Here is a 16,839-nt window from a genome sequence, read left to right on the forward strand (position 1 = left end):
AGAGCAAAAATAAACAGGTGGGACTACATCAAACTAAAAAGCTTCTGCACAGGAAAGGAAAGCATTAACAAAATGAAAAAGCAACCTACCCAATGGGAGAAAATATCTGCTAATCATATAACTGATTATGGGTTAATATCCAAAATATAGAAAGAACTCATACAATAGCAAAAAAACAATCTGATTAAAAAATGGGCAAAGAATATGAATAGACCTTTTTCCAAAGAAAATATACAGATGGCCAACACGTACACGAAAAGGTGCTCAACATCACTAATCATCAAGGAAATGCAAATCAAAACTACTACTACGAGATATCACCTCATACCTGTTAGAATGGCTGTTATCAAAAAAAACAAGAAATAACAAGTGTGGAGAAAAGGAAACCCTTGTGTGCTGTTGGTGGGAATGTAACTTGGTGCAGCCACTACAGAAAACGGTACGGAGGTCCCTCAAAAAATTAAAAATAGAACTACATATGATCCAGCAATTCCACTTCTGGGTATTTATTTGAAGAAAATAAAAATGCTAATTTGAAAAGATATACACACCCCCGAGTTCACTGCAGCATTATTTACAATAGCCAAGACACTGAAATAATCTAAGTGTCCACCAACAGATGAATGGATAAAGAAAATGTGCTATATATTTGGGATATTATTCACCCATAAAAAATAATGAAATCTTGCCATTTGCGACAACATAGATGGACCTTGGGGCACTATACTAAGTGAAATAAGTCAGACAGAAAAAGACAAATGCCATGTATTCTCACTTATATGTGGAATCAAAAAAAAAGAAAAAACCAACTGAATACACAGATACAGGGAACAGATTGGTGGTTGCCAGAGGCAGGAGGGTGAGAGAATGGGCAAAATGGGTAAAGATGGTCAAACGAACAAAATTCCAGTTACAAAATAAATAAGTCATGGAGATGTAATGTGAGTATAGTTAATAATACTCTACTGTATACTTGAAAGTTGCTATGAGAGTATATCTTAAAAGTTCTCATCACAAGAAAAAAAATCTGTAACTATGTATGGTAAAGGATGTTAACTAGACTTAAACTGCGATGATCATTTCACTGTATATACAAATACTGAATCACTAAGTTGTACACCTGAAACGAATATGTCAGTTATACCTCAATTTTTAAAAAGTAAAATAATTTAAAAACTGTGGTACATCCAGACAATGGAATTATTCAGCACTAAAAAGAAATGAGCTACCAAGCAATGAAAAGACATAGAGAAACCTTAAATGCATATTACTAAGTGAAAAAAGTCAGTCTGAAAAGGCTACATACTATATGATTCCAACTATATGACATTCTGGAAAAAATAAAACTATGGAGACAATGAAAAGATCAGTGGTTTCCAAGGGGATGGGTGAAATGAATAGGAAGAGCACAGAGGATTATTAGGGCAGTGAAAATACTCTGTATGATATTATAATGATGCATATATGTCATTATATACTTGCCCACATCCATAGAATGTACAATACCAAGAGTGAAGCCTAAGGTAAACTGTGGACTTTAGATGGTTATGATGTGTCAATGTAGGTTCATCCTGGGTAAAAAAATGTACAGTTCTGACAGATGATAATGGAGGAGGCTATGCATGTGTAGCGGCAAAATACATGGGAAAGCGCCATACCTGCCTCTTGATTTTGTTGTAAACCTAAAACTGATCTAAAAAAATAAAGTATTTAAAAAAAAAAACAGAGAAGAGACACTTCACCAAAGAGGATATACAAATGGCAAATAGCACATGAACGTCAGCAATCAGGTATATGCAAATTAGAATTAAAATGAGTGATCAGTACACATCTATCAGAATCACTAAAATAAAAATAGCAACACCACCAAATGCTGTCAGGAATGTGGTGAAGAAACTGGATCACTCATACATTGCTGACGGGAATGTAAAATGTTACGGTAACCATGGAAAACAGTTTAGCAGTTTCTTAAAAAACTAAACGTGCAACTACCACACAACCCAGCAACTGTGCTTCTGGGCATTTATCCCAGAAAAATGAAGGCTTTTGTTCACACAGAAAACCATACACAAAGGATTATAACAGGCTTATTTATAATAACTGAAAAATGGAAACAACACAGATGTCCTCCAATGGGTGAATGAATAAACAAACTGTGGTACGTGTACACCACGGAACACTACTCAGCAATAAAAAGGAATGAGCTGTTAATATACGAAACAACCTGGAGGAACCTCCAGAGAATTATTATGCTGAGTGAAAAAAGCCAATCCCCAAAGGTTACATACTGTATGATCCATTTATATAACATTCTGGAAATGACAAAATGAAAGAAATAGAGAACAGATTAGCAATTGGCAGGGATTAATGAGGGGTTGGGGCAAGAGGGAAAGTGAGTGTGGCTATAAAGGGGCAACATGAGGTATGCTTGCAATGATAAAAATGCTCCTGAATCTGTCTGTATCAATGTCAATTTCCTGGTTGTGATATCGTACTACAGTTCTGCAAAATGCTACCACTGGGAAATTGAATACAGAACACATGAGCTCTCTGTACTATTCATCACAACTGCATGTGAATCTACAAATTATCTCAAAATAAAAAGTTTAATTTAAAAAGGATGAAAAAAGTATACCCAAAATTGATTCAAATCAGAAATAAATTAACCTGATAACATAACCACATACAAGAAAATAATTAATTCAAGAAACTTTTGAACACAGTGTTCTGACTATAAATCCTTTCCAAGATACATTCTAAAAACCAAAACAAGCAAAGAATCTTGAACTTTAGTAATCAGTTGGTTGTTGGTAATGGTACTAATGTAATAATTCCTAAACTATCTTGTGTGTAACTGAAGATAGAAGAAATGAGTAAATATTATGATATTATGGAAACCAGGGTTTTTGCCCACAGAGAAGGGAGGTACAATTATGGAATGGGGAACGGTGAAAGACACACACACACACACACACACACACACACACACTTCCTACGTCTATCCACTGAAAGTAACATGCAGTAATATCCCAGTAGAAATAAACACATTAAAAGCCCAGATAATGGTTTCTAATTTCTGGTCTGGGGTGAGGAAATTACTAGGTAAGCCCAGAACATCTTGTTGTTCCAGAAAGCAGTAAAGTGCTCAAAAAATGACAGGAACATGTCAAAAGGTCACAGAAGCCAGCTTGAAGGAGCTCTCACTGCCCAAATTTAAGACAATTTGAACATCAAAATAATTTATGATACTTGATTATAACAAATTAAAAAGAATCAAATTGTCCTTTTGGAAGTCCTAGCCACGGCAATCAGAGAAGAAAAAGAAATAAAAGGAATCCAAATTTAAAAAGAAAACTGTCACTGTTTGCAGATGACATGATACTATACATAGAAAATCCTAAAGATGCGACCAGAAAACTACTAGAATTCATCAATGAATTTGGTAAGGTTGCAGGATACAAAATTAATACACAGAAATCTACTGCATTCCTATATACTAACAATGGAAGAGCAGAAAGAGAAATTAAACAATCCCATTTACCATCACATCAAAAAGAATAAAATACTTAGGAAGAAACCTATATAAGGAGGCAAAAGACCTGTATACTCCAAAAACTATAAGATGCTGATGAAAGAAATTGAAGATGACATAAACAGATGGAAAGATATACCATGTTCTTGTACTGGAAGAATCAATATTGTCAAAATGACTATACTACCCGAGGCAATCCACAGATTCAATGCAATCCCTATCAAATTACCAATGGCATTTCTCACAGAACTAGAACAAAAAATTTTTTAATTTGTATGGAGACACAAAACACCCCAAATAGCCAAAGCAATCTTGAGAAAGAAAAACAGAGCCGGAGGAATCAGGCTCCCCGACTTCAGACTATACTACAAAGCTACAGTCATCAAGACAGTATGGTACCGGCACAAAAACAGAAATACAGATCAATCGAACAGGACAGAAAATCCAGAAATAAACCCACGCACTGATGGTCAATTAATCTACAATAAAGGAGGCACAATGCTACACAATGGAGAAAAGGCAGTCTCTTCAATAAGTGATGCTGGGAAAACTGGACAGCCACATGTAAAAGAATGAAATTAGAACACTCTTTAACACCATACACAAAAATAAACTCAAAATGGATTAAAGACTTAACTGTAAGACAGGATACTATAAAACTCTTAGAGGAAAACAGAGACAGAACACTCTTTGACATAAATCACAGCAATATCTTTTTTGATCTGTCTCCTAGAATTATGGAAATAAAAAGAAATCAAATGGGACCTAATTAAACTTAAAAGCACTGTCACAAGGAAACCATAAACAAAACGAAAAGACAATCCACAGAATGCGAGAAAATATTTGCAAATGATGCAACTGACAAGGGATTAATCTCCAAAATCTACAAACAGCTCATGCGGCTCAATAAATGGGCAATACCCAATCAAAAAATGGGCCGAAGACCTAAATAGACATTTCTCCAAAGAAGACATACATATTGCCAAGAGGCACGTGAAAAGATGCTCAACATCACTAATTATTAGAAAAATGCAAATCAAAACTATGAGAAGGCTTCCCTAGTGGCGCAGTGGTTAAGAATGCATCTGTCAATGCATGGGACACAGGTTCGAGCCCTGGTCCAGGAAGATCCCATATTCCGCAGAGCAACCAAGCTGATGCACCACAGCTACTGAGCCTGCGCTCTAGAGCCCACGTGCCACAACTACTGAGCCCACGTGCCACAATTATTGAAGCCCACGCGCCTAGAGCCCATGCTCCACAACAAGAGAGGCCACCGCAATGAGAAACCCACACACCACAACAAAGAGTAGCCCCCACTCGCCGCAACTAGAGAAAGCCTGTGCGCGGCAACGAAGACACAACACAGCCAAAAATAAATGAAATAAATAAATAAATAAATTTATTAAAAAAAAAAAAAAACTACAATGAGGTATCTATCACCTCACACCAGTCAGAACAGCCATCATCAAAAAGTCTACAAACAATAAATGCTGGAGAGGGTGTGGAGAAAAGGGAACCCTCCTACACTGTTGATGAGAATGTAAATTGGTACAACCACTATGGACAACAGTATAGAGGTTCCTTAAAAATCTAAAAATAGAACATGATCCAGCAATCCCACTACTGGGCATATATCCAGAGAAAACCAAAGTTTTCCCAGGATACGTGCACCCCAATGTTCACTGCAGCGCTGTTTACAATAGCCAAGACATGGACGCAACCTAAATGTCCATTGACAGATGAATGGATAAAGAAGATGTGGTACGTATATACAATGGAATATTACTCGGCCATAAAAAAGAATGAAATAATGTCCTTTGCAGCAACATGGATGGACTTGGAGATTATCATACTAAGTGAAGTAATTCAGACAGAGAAAGACAAATATTATATGATATCGTTTATATGCAAAATCTAAAAAAAAAATGATACAAATGAACTTATTTACAAAACAGAAGCAGACTCACAGACTTCAAAAACAAACTATGGTTACCAGGGGTGGGGAGGGAAGGGTGGGGGAGGGGGATAAATTGGGAGCTTGGGATTGACATATACTCCCTACTATTTTTAAAATAGATAACCAACAAGGACCTACTGCATAGCACAGAGAGCTATGTTCAGTATTCTGTAATAACCTAAATGGGGAAAAAATTTGAAAAAGAATAGAAACACATATATGTATAACTGAATCACTTTGCTGTACACCTGAAACTAACACAATATTGTTAATCAACTATACTCCAAAATAAAATTAAAAATTAAAAAATAAATAAATAAAAATAAAATAGGAAAAGATTAGACCCTAACATACCTTCCAACTCTGAAAGCATGGTGTAAGCAGTCCCAAACTTTACTGGTAGAATACACACCAAATTCATGATAGTGGCTGCTTCTGGTGAGAGAAGGATGAGAAAGAGACTCTGAAAGAAAGCAGCAAGGACTCTAACTTTATCTGAAGCAAGAGTGATGAACAAATGGAAACACCAGTTACATCTGGGTGGTGGGAACTCTGATGTTTGTAATATGTGTTCTCTGTTATTTTTTATAAATCTTAAACCTAAACACACACACACACAAATTATGTTACTTGATTATAACAAATTAAAAGAATCAAGTTGTCTATAATAAAACCTAAAACAGAGGGATATATATAGGTAGAGAATAGAAACCTCTTCGTTACAAAAGAATGCCATCAAATGGTAGGAATCACAGAATTAGAAAATCACTATTTTGCAACAACAATGAAATAAGTGATTCACACAAGACTCCTCAGTCAATACTAAAATCACTGGGTTAAAGTTTGTTGGGGAACAGGATATTCACTCAGTGTCAAAGTATCACCCCACGGATTACTTATTCTTAAACAGTGACAAAAATAATTTTAAAAAGAAAAATAACAAAGGGAAACAATATTTTTATAATGGACAGATTTGGCAGTTATCACTTTAGCACCAGCACTAGTGGAACACACTGACTTGTCTCCTCATGTAATGCTGTAAGAAAGGTACAATATTCACCTACGTAATAACAAGACAAAAATGTTCAACCTAAATCTAATAAGGCAAATCTAAAATATGGGAGACAGTATAGGCAGTTAATCTGGACTCCTCAAAAATTTCAATACCATCCCAAAAAAGTCTGATTATTCTAGAATGATTAAAGAAGACACTAAAGTGATATAATAATGAAATGTGATGCATGAATCTTTTTTTTCCACTCATTTTATTTATTTCACATGTTCAACCATTTTACTGAGGTATGACTGACACTGAAAAAGCTGTACAGATTCAATGTAGAAAATGTGATGAGTTCGGAGATAAGTATACACCCATGAAACCAGCACCACAATCTAGGCCATTAAAATATCCATGTGATGTATGAATCTTGACTGGATCCCAAATTGAAAAAAAAGAAAGTCAGCTATAAAATTCATTTTTTGAAGATAAAGGAAACTGTATGTTAGATGGTACTCCTGAATTACTGTTATTATCTTAGGTATGATTAGTATTGTGGTTACATAGAAAAATGTCCTCTTTCTTAAGAGACATGATGAAACATTTAGGTGAAATGTCATGTCTGCAACTTACTTTTAAATGGTTTAAGAAAAAACCATGTGTGTGTGTGTGTGTGTAGACAGAAAGATAAAGCAAATGATTCTAACAGACAGAGTATTCCACAAAATACCAAATAATTACACTCTTAGTGTTTTTATTTCACTAAAGGTCTGTTTAAATGAGATACAGAGGAAGAAATACATTCTATATCACACCAAGAATCTAGTTTTAAATAGACAAATAAGCACTAGGGAGGTTAAAGAATTTGTCCTGAATGGACTGTTTTGGGACACTGTGCAGACACAACTGGAAGGATTTATCATATATTGTTGGCACTCCAGATATTGCATGTTTTTGGCAGTGTGCTTACAGAATACTGCTAAATATCAGGATATTCAAAAGCAAACCAACAATAAGAACAGGAGAAACACACAACAAAAAAATCTGTGACTCTGAGTAAAGTAACTTGCAAAAACTACAATTAAATCTACTTTGTCCACCATTCTAAAAGCCAGGACCCCTCTGTTAACTAGCGCTTTTGCCATTTTTCTACGCAAAATCAGTATTCCAAGTAACAGCTAAGTATCGCTACAGGATCGTGACAAGACTTTTAAATCATTAAAGTTAAATATGTACAGTTTCACTTTAACAGTTTTGTAATATTCTGATCCTTTGAAACGTGTTAACCCATGTTTGATATGAGAGTGCTCTATTAACTGGTATACCTGATTAACCAGAACTATCCATTGCTTAACAATGGTGGAAAATAGGATGGAGTAGGGGAGTGGGGAGTACAATGTAAGATTCCATGATAAAAAGCAGATAATCACCACAAAGTAACTATTATAAAATAGACCTTTCAACAGTGAGGGCAATTTAAAAACTCGATTTCTAAATGTCATACTATTTAAAATGTATTATTTTACCATCTGTATTGTGTTGAAGTGTGTAATTGAACAAATGAGTATGGTTACAAAGTGAATTCCAGGTTAAGCAGGACATTTTTGGAAGGGGAAGCAGTTGGAATTGGGGACTTTGCAATCATCACACTATGACAATAACATGTAACTATGTTATTATCCCCATATTAAAAATGATGAAACTGAAAGACGGAAGTTAAGTAACTTCCCCCAAACCATATAACTAGTAAGTGGGCAGAGCCAGGATTCAAACACAAAGCCCAACTCCAGAGCCTGCCCTCAGGATGACCAGGCTACCTAGTATTTCCATTGTTTGTTTGTTTTGAGGAGGGGCTGATGCTGAACACCTGCACTAAGCACTGCTTTACATCATATAATATTCACAACAACCCTGTGAAGTAGGATTTTTAGTCCTGTTTTTCAGAAGAGAACACTGAAGCTGAGAGAGGTTGAGTAACCTGTCGGAAGTTACACTGCCAATGGATGGAAGAACCAGGATTCAACTCAGGTGTGTCTGACTCCACAGCCCTTGCCCTTAATAGGACTACACTCTGCCTTCCACATTCTATGCATAAAACATTCCCTATTTTTCGAGGAAACACATCTTCTACTAGACAACTGTTAGCTGTTAAACATATGTTCCTGTATTTGTTTGGAATTAATAACACTTAATTTCTCTGAAAATATTACTTCTTGTAAATTAATGAGATTTCACAATATGAGAAAACAAACTTAAAGTGAGGGTGTTATAATGTAGGAAATTATCATAGAAAAGCCCTCAAAAGCTATTTGGTTCAAATCCCTAAGTTCAACAGGCTTGGAAACCAATAATAATTAATGGTATGTATGCAAATCTAACCAAAAAAAGGGCTTGCACCAGTTAGGGAGCAGTTGAGGATGTGACATGACTGAACCTTCATATTATACAAATACGTTATCAAATGTTTTTTAAAAGCATAGTTTTATAGAGTTTGCAACCACTCCAAAAACGTTCATAATTCATATAGTTGCCCCTCTCTTAAAATCAGAAACCATTCTCATTTTACTTATTTAAATTCTCCTTGTTCGAAAAAAATTTTTAAATAGCTGAAATCCTCCTCACTGTACCCTGAGTGGAACCAAGAAACCCACAGACCTGGTTACCATCCGGTTTGTGAGACTCTAATGCACATTGACCACATGTGGCCAGGGCCACTCGGCAAGTTTCCTAATCTAAAAAATGAGGATAATAACAGTACCTACTTCACAAGGTTGCTGTGAGGTGTAAATGAGCTAACACGTGCAAAAAGGTTACCACTGTGCCTGCATATAAGCAACAGGTGTGTTATCTGTGATCACTGAAGTTGGTGTGTGCCCATTACTGAAGCACCACTTGGATGGAAAAATACCTATCAGCTTTCTCTATCTCTGGAAAAGCTTTGAGGAAACTCACTCAGAACTTGATTTCACCTTTGCACGGTAACACCTGTATCCTCTTCCTTTAACCATCAGACATGTAAAGAACCCTCATTAGTAGAAAAAAGCTTCAGTTGGCTCCTCCATCGAATCAAACTACCACTCCGTTTTTTGCTAGTTTTCACAAACAACCTTAAATATATTTTCTGTAGCTTCTGTTATTGATATGACTGAGTTGCCCCTTAGGAAAACCAACTGGCATTACCCTGGGGAAGTCAGAACTTGATTTTGGGGGTTGTGTAAAGCAGGAAAATAGAACAAATAGAGTAATGCAAAAACCACAATGCTAATATACTAACTAGTGGAGAGAAGTGTATTTGCCCCTCCTGACAGTTAAATCCTCTAATCAGCTCTTTCTCTCCCTATAGGAAATCTATAAATAGGAAGCCAAATTATAACCAAACATTTGCTGGGATAGTCCAGTCACAGGGACCAGACGTGTAAGCCTCTAGGCAGTGCCACCTTCTCTGAACAGTCTGCAAAAAACACTTCCAAATTCTGCCTCTCCAACTCCCATTTTTCTATAATTCATTGCTGCCCATCTACCTTCTGCTGTAACAGTCTTTCTTTAGATATGTTAATATCATCTATTAGACTACATCAAGTGCCACTCTTCCTGCTTTCAACCTGAAAGAGACAGACATCTTTTAAGATGTCTGCTGCAGAAAACTGAGCTCACCTATTGTGTGATTTTATTAAGCCAATACAGCTGAGTTCTGCTGGTGGTACCAACATTATACCACATACACTCCCTCACCTCCACCCACCCCTGACACCCTCTAATCACTTTTGCTTTGATAGCTCTTAACTTGGACTTCATTCCCCACCATATTCAGTGACCTCTTTACGGTTCCCACTCTTTTGTATTTCACTATGGCAATTGATACAATTTGCCACCTATTTCTTAAAAACTTTCCCATCACTGGTTTTAACAAGGCCTAAAAACTCTGTTGATTTTGCTCATTAACTTTTTTTAAAATTTATTTAATTTTGGCTGTGTTGGGTCCTTGTTGCTGCGCGCAGGCTTTCTCCAGTTGCAGCGAGCAGGGGCCACTCTCCATTGAGGTGCGCAGGCCTCTCATTGCAGTGGCCTCTCCTGTTGCGGAGCACGGGCTCTAGGCGTACAGGCTTCAGGAGTTGTGGCACGTGGGCTCAGTAGTTGTGGTTCGCAGGCTCTAGAGCACAGGCTCTAGAGCGCAGGCTCAGCAGTTGGGGCACACGGGCTTAGCTGCTCCGCAGCATGTGGGATCTTCCCAGACCAGGGCTCAAACCTGTGTCCCCTGCATTGGCAGGTGGACTCTCAACCACTGCACCACCAGGGAAGCCCTGCTCATTAACTTTAAATTGCTCCACAGCACCTATGGTGGTTAAGCGTCCAGGTCCTAGAATCAGATAGACATGGATCCAAATCCAAGGCTCTACTCCTTACTAGCTATGTGCCCACGGGAAAGTTACTCCTTTAAGCCTTTTTCCTCCACTACAGAATGGACATAATGACATAATTGGCTATTGAGTGCTTAGCATAATCATCTTACTCTGGCACAAAGTAATCACTCAATAAATATTAATTATTACCTTTGTGTCCTAATTCTCCTCTCCTGCCATTTTATTCTTCTCTTTCTACCTTGAAGAATTCACCATCTCAAACAGCTTTGACTAATAATGCAATTAAGTATATTCCTGAAGTTACTGTGGCAGGATTAAACCTTTCATCCTCTTCATCAGTAATAAAGAAAATCACTATTTCTAGACTTCACCAATATCTAAGAAATAACCTGCTGAAAACTGATTTCATTTTCATACTCTTTATTAAAGTACTCATTTCCCTTGGCCTCTGCAATACCATACTTTAAGATTTTTCTTCTCTGGCCATCTCTTCTCAGACTCTACTGCCAGCTCATCCTCCTGTAACCAGCCTCTAAATGTTAGTGTTCTAAAGGGAAAGCCTAATGGTTTTCTTCACTTCTCATACTGCAGTCTCTCCCTTGGCAATCTCATGCTTCATCATGGTTACAACTGCAATCTATAAAGAAGTAAATGACTTCCATATTATCTCTAGTGCAGACTTCTCCAAGTTCCAGATCCCCTATATCCAACTGCCGACTGACATCACCATGCTATGACAAAGCAACTTAAACTCCACAAAACTGGATTCATGGTCTTCGTGGGTTCATGATTCCATGACCAACTAAACCTAGTTCTTCTCCAGTATTTTGTTGTTAGTGAATGAATGGCATCACCATCCATCCAAGCTGCATAAGGCAAAATTCTAGAAATCTAAAAGTTATCCTTTATAACTCCTCTTCCTCCTCTTCCAAATTTAATCTATTCCGATTTCCATTAAGTGCATATTGCTGCATGAATTTCAACCTATTTTTTACACTAATACGAAAATAATCTCCCTTGCTGACTTCATTCCCCCACTACCCATTTTATCACTATCATGCCAAGGTCTCTATCAACTGAAACTTCCCCACCTTTCCTGTTCATCCCTCCCTAACATCGCAACAATCAAATTTCTTATTTCTTCTAAATATTCTACCTACTCAAGCCACAAAAAAAATCTACTTTACAATATCTGCATATGATGTATTCTTTCCCATTCCTCTTCCCTATCCAAGTCATGTCTTTTTCTCTCTCAAAACTCTTCTTAGAATCCTTCATTCGTTCATTCGTTAATTCAACCCAGTATCACTCCTTACTAGGAAAATAAATAAATAAAGTTACAGATTCAGGGTCACAGTTTATTCAGCCCAATAATCTATCTTTGACAGAGACACCAACAGAACATATATAGTTTTCCTCCCATAGTCCTCAGAATCAGTTATTACCCAAATATACTAATTATTTCCTCTACATCAAGCACTGCATCTTTCAACATACACATATTTTATGTCTTTTATGAACAGGTGTGTATTTTCAGCCTTTTCTACTTCATAAGGTTATAAATTTCACAAGTTTAACATCAACCATATAAAACTGGCTTTCCTTTATTTGTTCTGAATTTCCTCTCTCAAGCACCTCAAGGTAGTCCTCCTATTTTAGCATTTTCTGACTTGGTGAACAAGCTGGTAGCTTTTTCACCCATATCACTTGTGATTTTAAAGGAATACAAAAATAAATACAGCATGGATCACACCCTTACACTCTGCTTACAGGGCATGATCCAGCTGTATTCACATCTGTATTCCTGTTTCCATAATAATGTCTCATAAAGAGAAGGCGCTCTATACATGTTCAACAAAACTAAGGGAATTCTGCTTAGGCCTGATGTTGTGTTCATGAATGCCAAAAGAAGTAGAACCTCTCAAATACGTTAACTCTGCTCCTGTTCAAGAAAAATAATATTTGGGCTTAAAAAAGGTAGAAAGAATTGGTGCCTAGTATAGGTGAGGACACTGTAACAGAGCACCTCGCTGCTCTTAACGAACTGAAGCTGCTCTTGGATGTGATCACCGAACCACCGCCAGCGGAGGAAGCACAGAGACCCAGAGGGCTGCCAAAGACTAGCAAAGAGGAAATGAATGTAGGCCTGATAAAAAAAAAAAAAAAAAAAAAAGAAAGAATTTCCAACAGTCCAGTATACTCAATGTCCATCCTTTTCTAAATTCAGATTATTTATTTAAAAAATAGCTTCTAATCACTTAGAAAAGAAAACGTTAAGCATTTGTGGAACCAACCTGTGTTGTACCAGACTAATCTAATTTCCTTTCTTTTTTTTTTTATGAGTATCTTTACAGATAGACAGACATCACACATCAAAAAGATGTAAAAGTAGTATGTTGGTAGAATTTCAACAAAGTATTTGACCAGGTTCTCATTATACCCATATGGATAAGACAAACAGAAGATGGATAACGGTACAATTAGGTAGTGAGGTAACTGTTTAACGACCATAACAACAAGTGCTCATTAATGAATTGTTATCAACCTGAAGGGCAGTTCAGGACTTTCATCTGTGGCCTTTCCCTGTTCAACAATTTTACCAATAAGAGGAAAATATATCTAAGGGATCAATGAGTACCCATATCCAAATACATACGTATAACTGTGAGATAGGCAAGCGCTGTAACTTATACCACAAATGTAAAACAAAACACACAAACAAAAAAGAGGCTTACTGGCTTAGTTCACATCAAGCTTAGTTCAATCTGACAGCAACAAGCTCAATATGATGTGGAAACAAGAAAAACTAATGTGATGCTAGCTGCAGCAGTAGTATCTCAAACACGGGCGACAGCAGTCCTGCTTAACTCTGGACAGATGAGACCACAACTGAGATATGATGTACCCTTCTGTGGGTCACTGTCTTCAAAGGATCATAACCATACTGGCACATGTTCAGAACAGAAAAATCAGGATGCTTAGGGGCCTGAATACCATTAAAGGAAAGGCAGGAGGGAATGGAGATTTATAAATAGGACAAAGCAATGCCTTGAGAGGAAAACAATGGCTACCTTCATTCAGTCATTCAACAAACGTGAATTTCAAACCTATTTCTGGCCAGACATTGTGACTGTGACTGTGACTGGGGATACAGGAAAAAGATAGTCTATATCTGTGAGAAATTCATGCGTATCTCTGAAGAGTTGAAACAGATTTGATCTAAAAAAGCTTTAGACTGTTCTATATGATTTCAGAAGGTAGAAATAGGAGCAATGGAAAGAAGTTCTAACGTAACTGATTTCAGCTCCATATAAGGAAGAGCATTTTAAGAGTCAAAGCTGTCTAATGAAGGAAGAGGCTGCCTGAGTAGACTGCAAGGTTCCCCATAAGTAATGGTGTACTTAAAGAGGAGACTGATGAAATAAGACAGGCATTGAACTGGGCCATTTTTAATGTTCCTCACCTTCTACACTATGATTCTTTCTGTACTTCCTCAGGAAATGGACTCACCAGATTCACCCTACTTGTGTACTACAGCATCACAGGTTTCCCACAGTTGTGACTTACAACTTTGTACACTGTCCCTCACTGAAGCAATGCCATATAATTAGGAATGGATCTGAGAGCAACAGGAATAACGCAACATAGGAAGAAACTGACCCATCAGCACAGAGAATGCAAAAAAAAATCAGTACTGTTCAATGTGCCTTACATTTGTAAAGAAAATGTAAGAATTCTCTATCCTCGAAGTCATAAATTCAATTTAAAATATTATGGAAAAAAAACTTTTTAAAAAGTCTATAGAGTAAAGCAAATGTGGCAAAATGTTAACAGTTGTTAATCTAGGTGTATAACACTACACTGATCCTCTTTCAGTGTTGCGTATGTTCGAAATTTTTCAAAATAAAAAGTCTGAAAAAAATTTTTAGAAATATATTATGTTCAATTAATATAAATAAGGATCTGCTATAGTACTGCATCTCTTGTTGGGAGCCATTTTTTTCTAACCAACAAGGAAAAAATAATTTTAATTTAAGATCACTTTGAGAATTTGTGTCCTAAATAAGCACTCCAAACCCCTCTATTATAACGTTATGTGGAAACTAAGTTCAGAATATATTTCTAAAAAGAAATAATTCACCAGATATAGCAGGCCAAATTCCATGAACTAATCAAATTATGCAACTGATTAAATAGCTACTTAAATCCATTTTAAAAATCATAGGCGGGATAAACGTAGAGAAAGGTCTAGACCATTTACTTCTATAAATTGGTTTAAGATTACTGTAGCTTATTTTCATTCATTTTACTTTTGTAATTTTAAAACACTCTCTAGAATACACTGGCTCTATATGCTGGAACTGGGTATTCAAGCAGTTCACCCGTCCAAACTATTAATATTAACTTCTTGGAAGCAGTCCCTCACACTTTAGCACTTTCTCAATCTGGATACAAGAAATGGGCTACGATTGTAATTCCAAGGGCTCCCTTTTTTTTAAATAGCAGCCCGTTAAGACAAAAGTGATAAAAAGAGGGGAGCATCTTTTAACCACCAGCCCTGAAAAAAGGCTTCCCCTTCGGTTGTCGTCAACTCTGACTCCTGTCTACCCTTTTTCAACACACTGCCTGGTCGTTTCGGTTGAAAAACAAAATGGAAAAAAAAAATTTTTATATATATATATATATCCCATTTTCCTGGGACAGGTAGATCCCCTTTTGTAGAAGTGGCTAAAGCTAGGCTCCCCACGAATTTCACCTCGTTGCCAAGGCAGCGCCGACACGACTGGTCCGGCACGAGGGCAGTTCCCGCCGCCCGGACCCCAGGGCGGCCCCGGCCTGCGGCAGAGCAGCCCCGGCCCAGCCCGGAGCCCCCCAGGCCGCAGTCCCTGCCGCGACCCCGGACGGCCCCGCGGGCGCCCCGGGACCGCGGCGAAAGGCGGGGAGATAAGGCTCGACTTACAGTGACACCATCCGAGGTGACAGCACCAGTGCAGCTTGAAGCACTTGCCGTGGCTGTGCGTGGCACAGATTGAGAGCCCGTCGCACGGCTGGAAGTCGGGTCTGCGGGCGGCGCAACTCCGCGCCAGGGCCTGAGCCTCGTCCACTTTCTCGCTCTTCCAACCGCGCTCGGGCGCCGGCGCCGCGGCCGCACTCATTTCCTCTCCCTCCGCGGAACCGAGACCCGGAGCTCGGGAGGAGCGGCGTCTGGGCGGGCAGGAAGCCGAGCCGGCTGCGGACGCGGGAGGGCGGGGCGCGGGCTGGGAGTCACGCCAGCACTTGGAGGTGGCGGTGGCGGCGGCGGGAGCGCAGCAGTCCCAGGTTAGCAAAGGAGCCGCCCCGGGGTGCGACCGGGGTCTGGGCCTGCCGCCGCCTTCCCTCCGCCGTGGCGCGCGCCGCGCCCCCACGCGCACGCGCACGCGCGCACGCACGCGCCGGCCCGCGGCAGACGCCACGGGTCCCTCCACCAACCCCGCCTCCTAACACACGCCGGGCTTGGGTGCTGGGTCGTTGGCGTCCCCCGCAGCTGCCGCACACTCAGTCCCCAGAGGCTGAGCCCGACCGACGGAGGGCCGTTAGGAACACACCCGCCTCGGCGGCTCGGTTTTCACATGCAGGCCAGCTTCCACGAACACTTCTCACACTCAGTCCCCACACACACTCCCCTCCCACACACTCCCCTCCGACACACACGTCCACACTCCGCAGAGGGCTGTGCACGCTGAGGACACGCCCTCCCGGACGTCCAGTGGGCTGGTTCCTGCGCAACTGGGAGCAAGGTTTTCTCACACGCACAGCCTCTCCCCACGCGCGGCCCACGTTGGCCTCGTACACAACCCCCAGAGAGTCTGGGCACACAGGACCCTGGGGGCGCGTGCACATGCGCACGCAACAGACGCGCGCTCCCCCGGCGCCGCCTCCTGCTCCCAGCGCGGCCACTGGGGCGCACGTCCCGGGCCACGGCCACCAGCCCCTCGCGGCCCCTGGTAAC

At 39.4% G+C, this 16,839-nt stretch overlaps 1 protein-coding gene across 12 annotated transcripts in view; it reads right to left on the reverse strand.

The window, feature by feature from the left end:
• C6H3orf70 (chromosome 6 C3orf70 homolog) overlaps positions 1-16,245 on the reverse strand; it is a 108,630-nt gene extending 92,385 nt beyond the window's left edge. For all 12 annotated transcript variants that reach the window (XR_011074298.1, XR_011074297.1, XR_011074295.1 and 9 more), the window contains exon 1: positions 15,811-16,245. Coding sequence is in view for 1 of the 12 variants with exons in the window: in XM_068546389.1 (XP_068402490.1) it covers positions 15,811-16,006 (196 nt within the window). In the remaining 11 variants the exon portion in view is untranslated. The remainder of the gene's footprint in view (positions 1-15,810) is intronic.
• Positions 16,246-16,839: the final 594 nt, after the last annotated feature.

This window comes from Eschrichtius robustus, chromosome 6 (assembly GCF_028021215.1).
Source record: "Eschrichtius robustus isolate mEscRob2 chromosome 6, mEscRob2.pri, whole genome shotgun sequence".
Lineage (NCBI taxonomy): Eukaryota > Metazoa > Chordata > Mammalia > Artiodactyla > Eschrichtiidae > Eschrichtius > Eschrichtius robustus.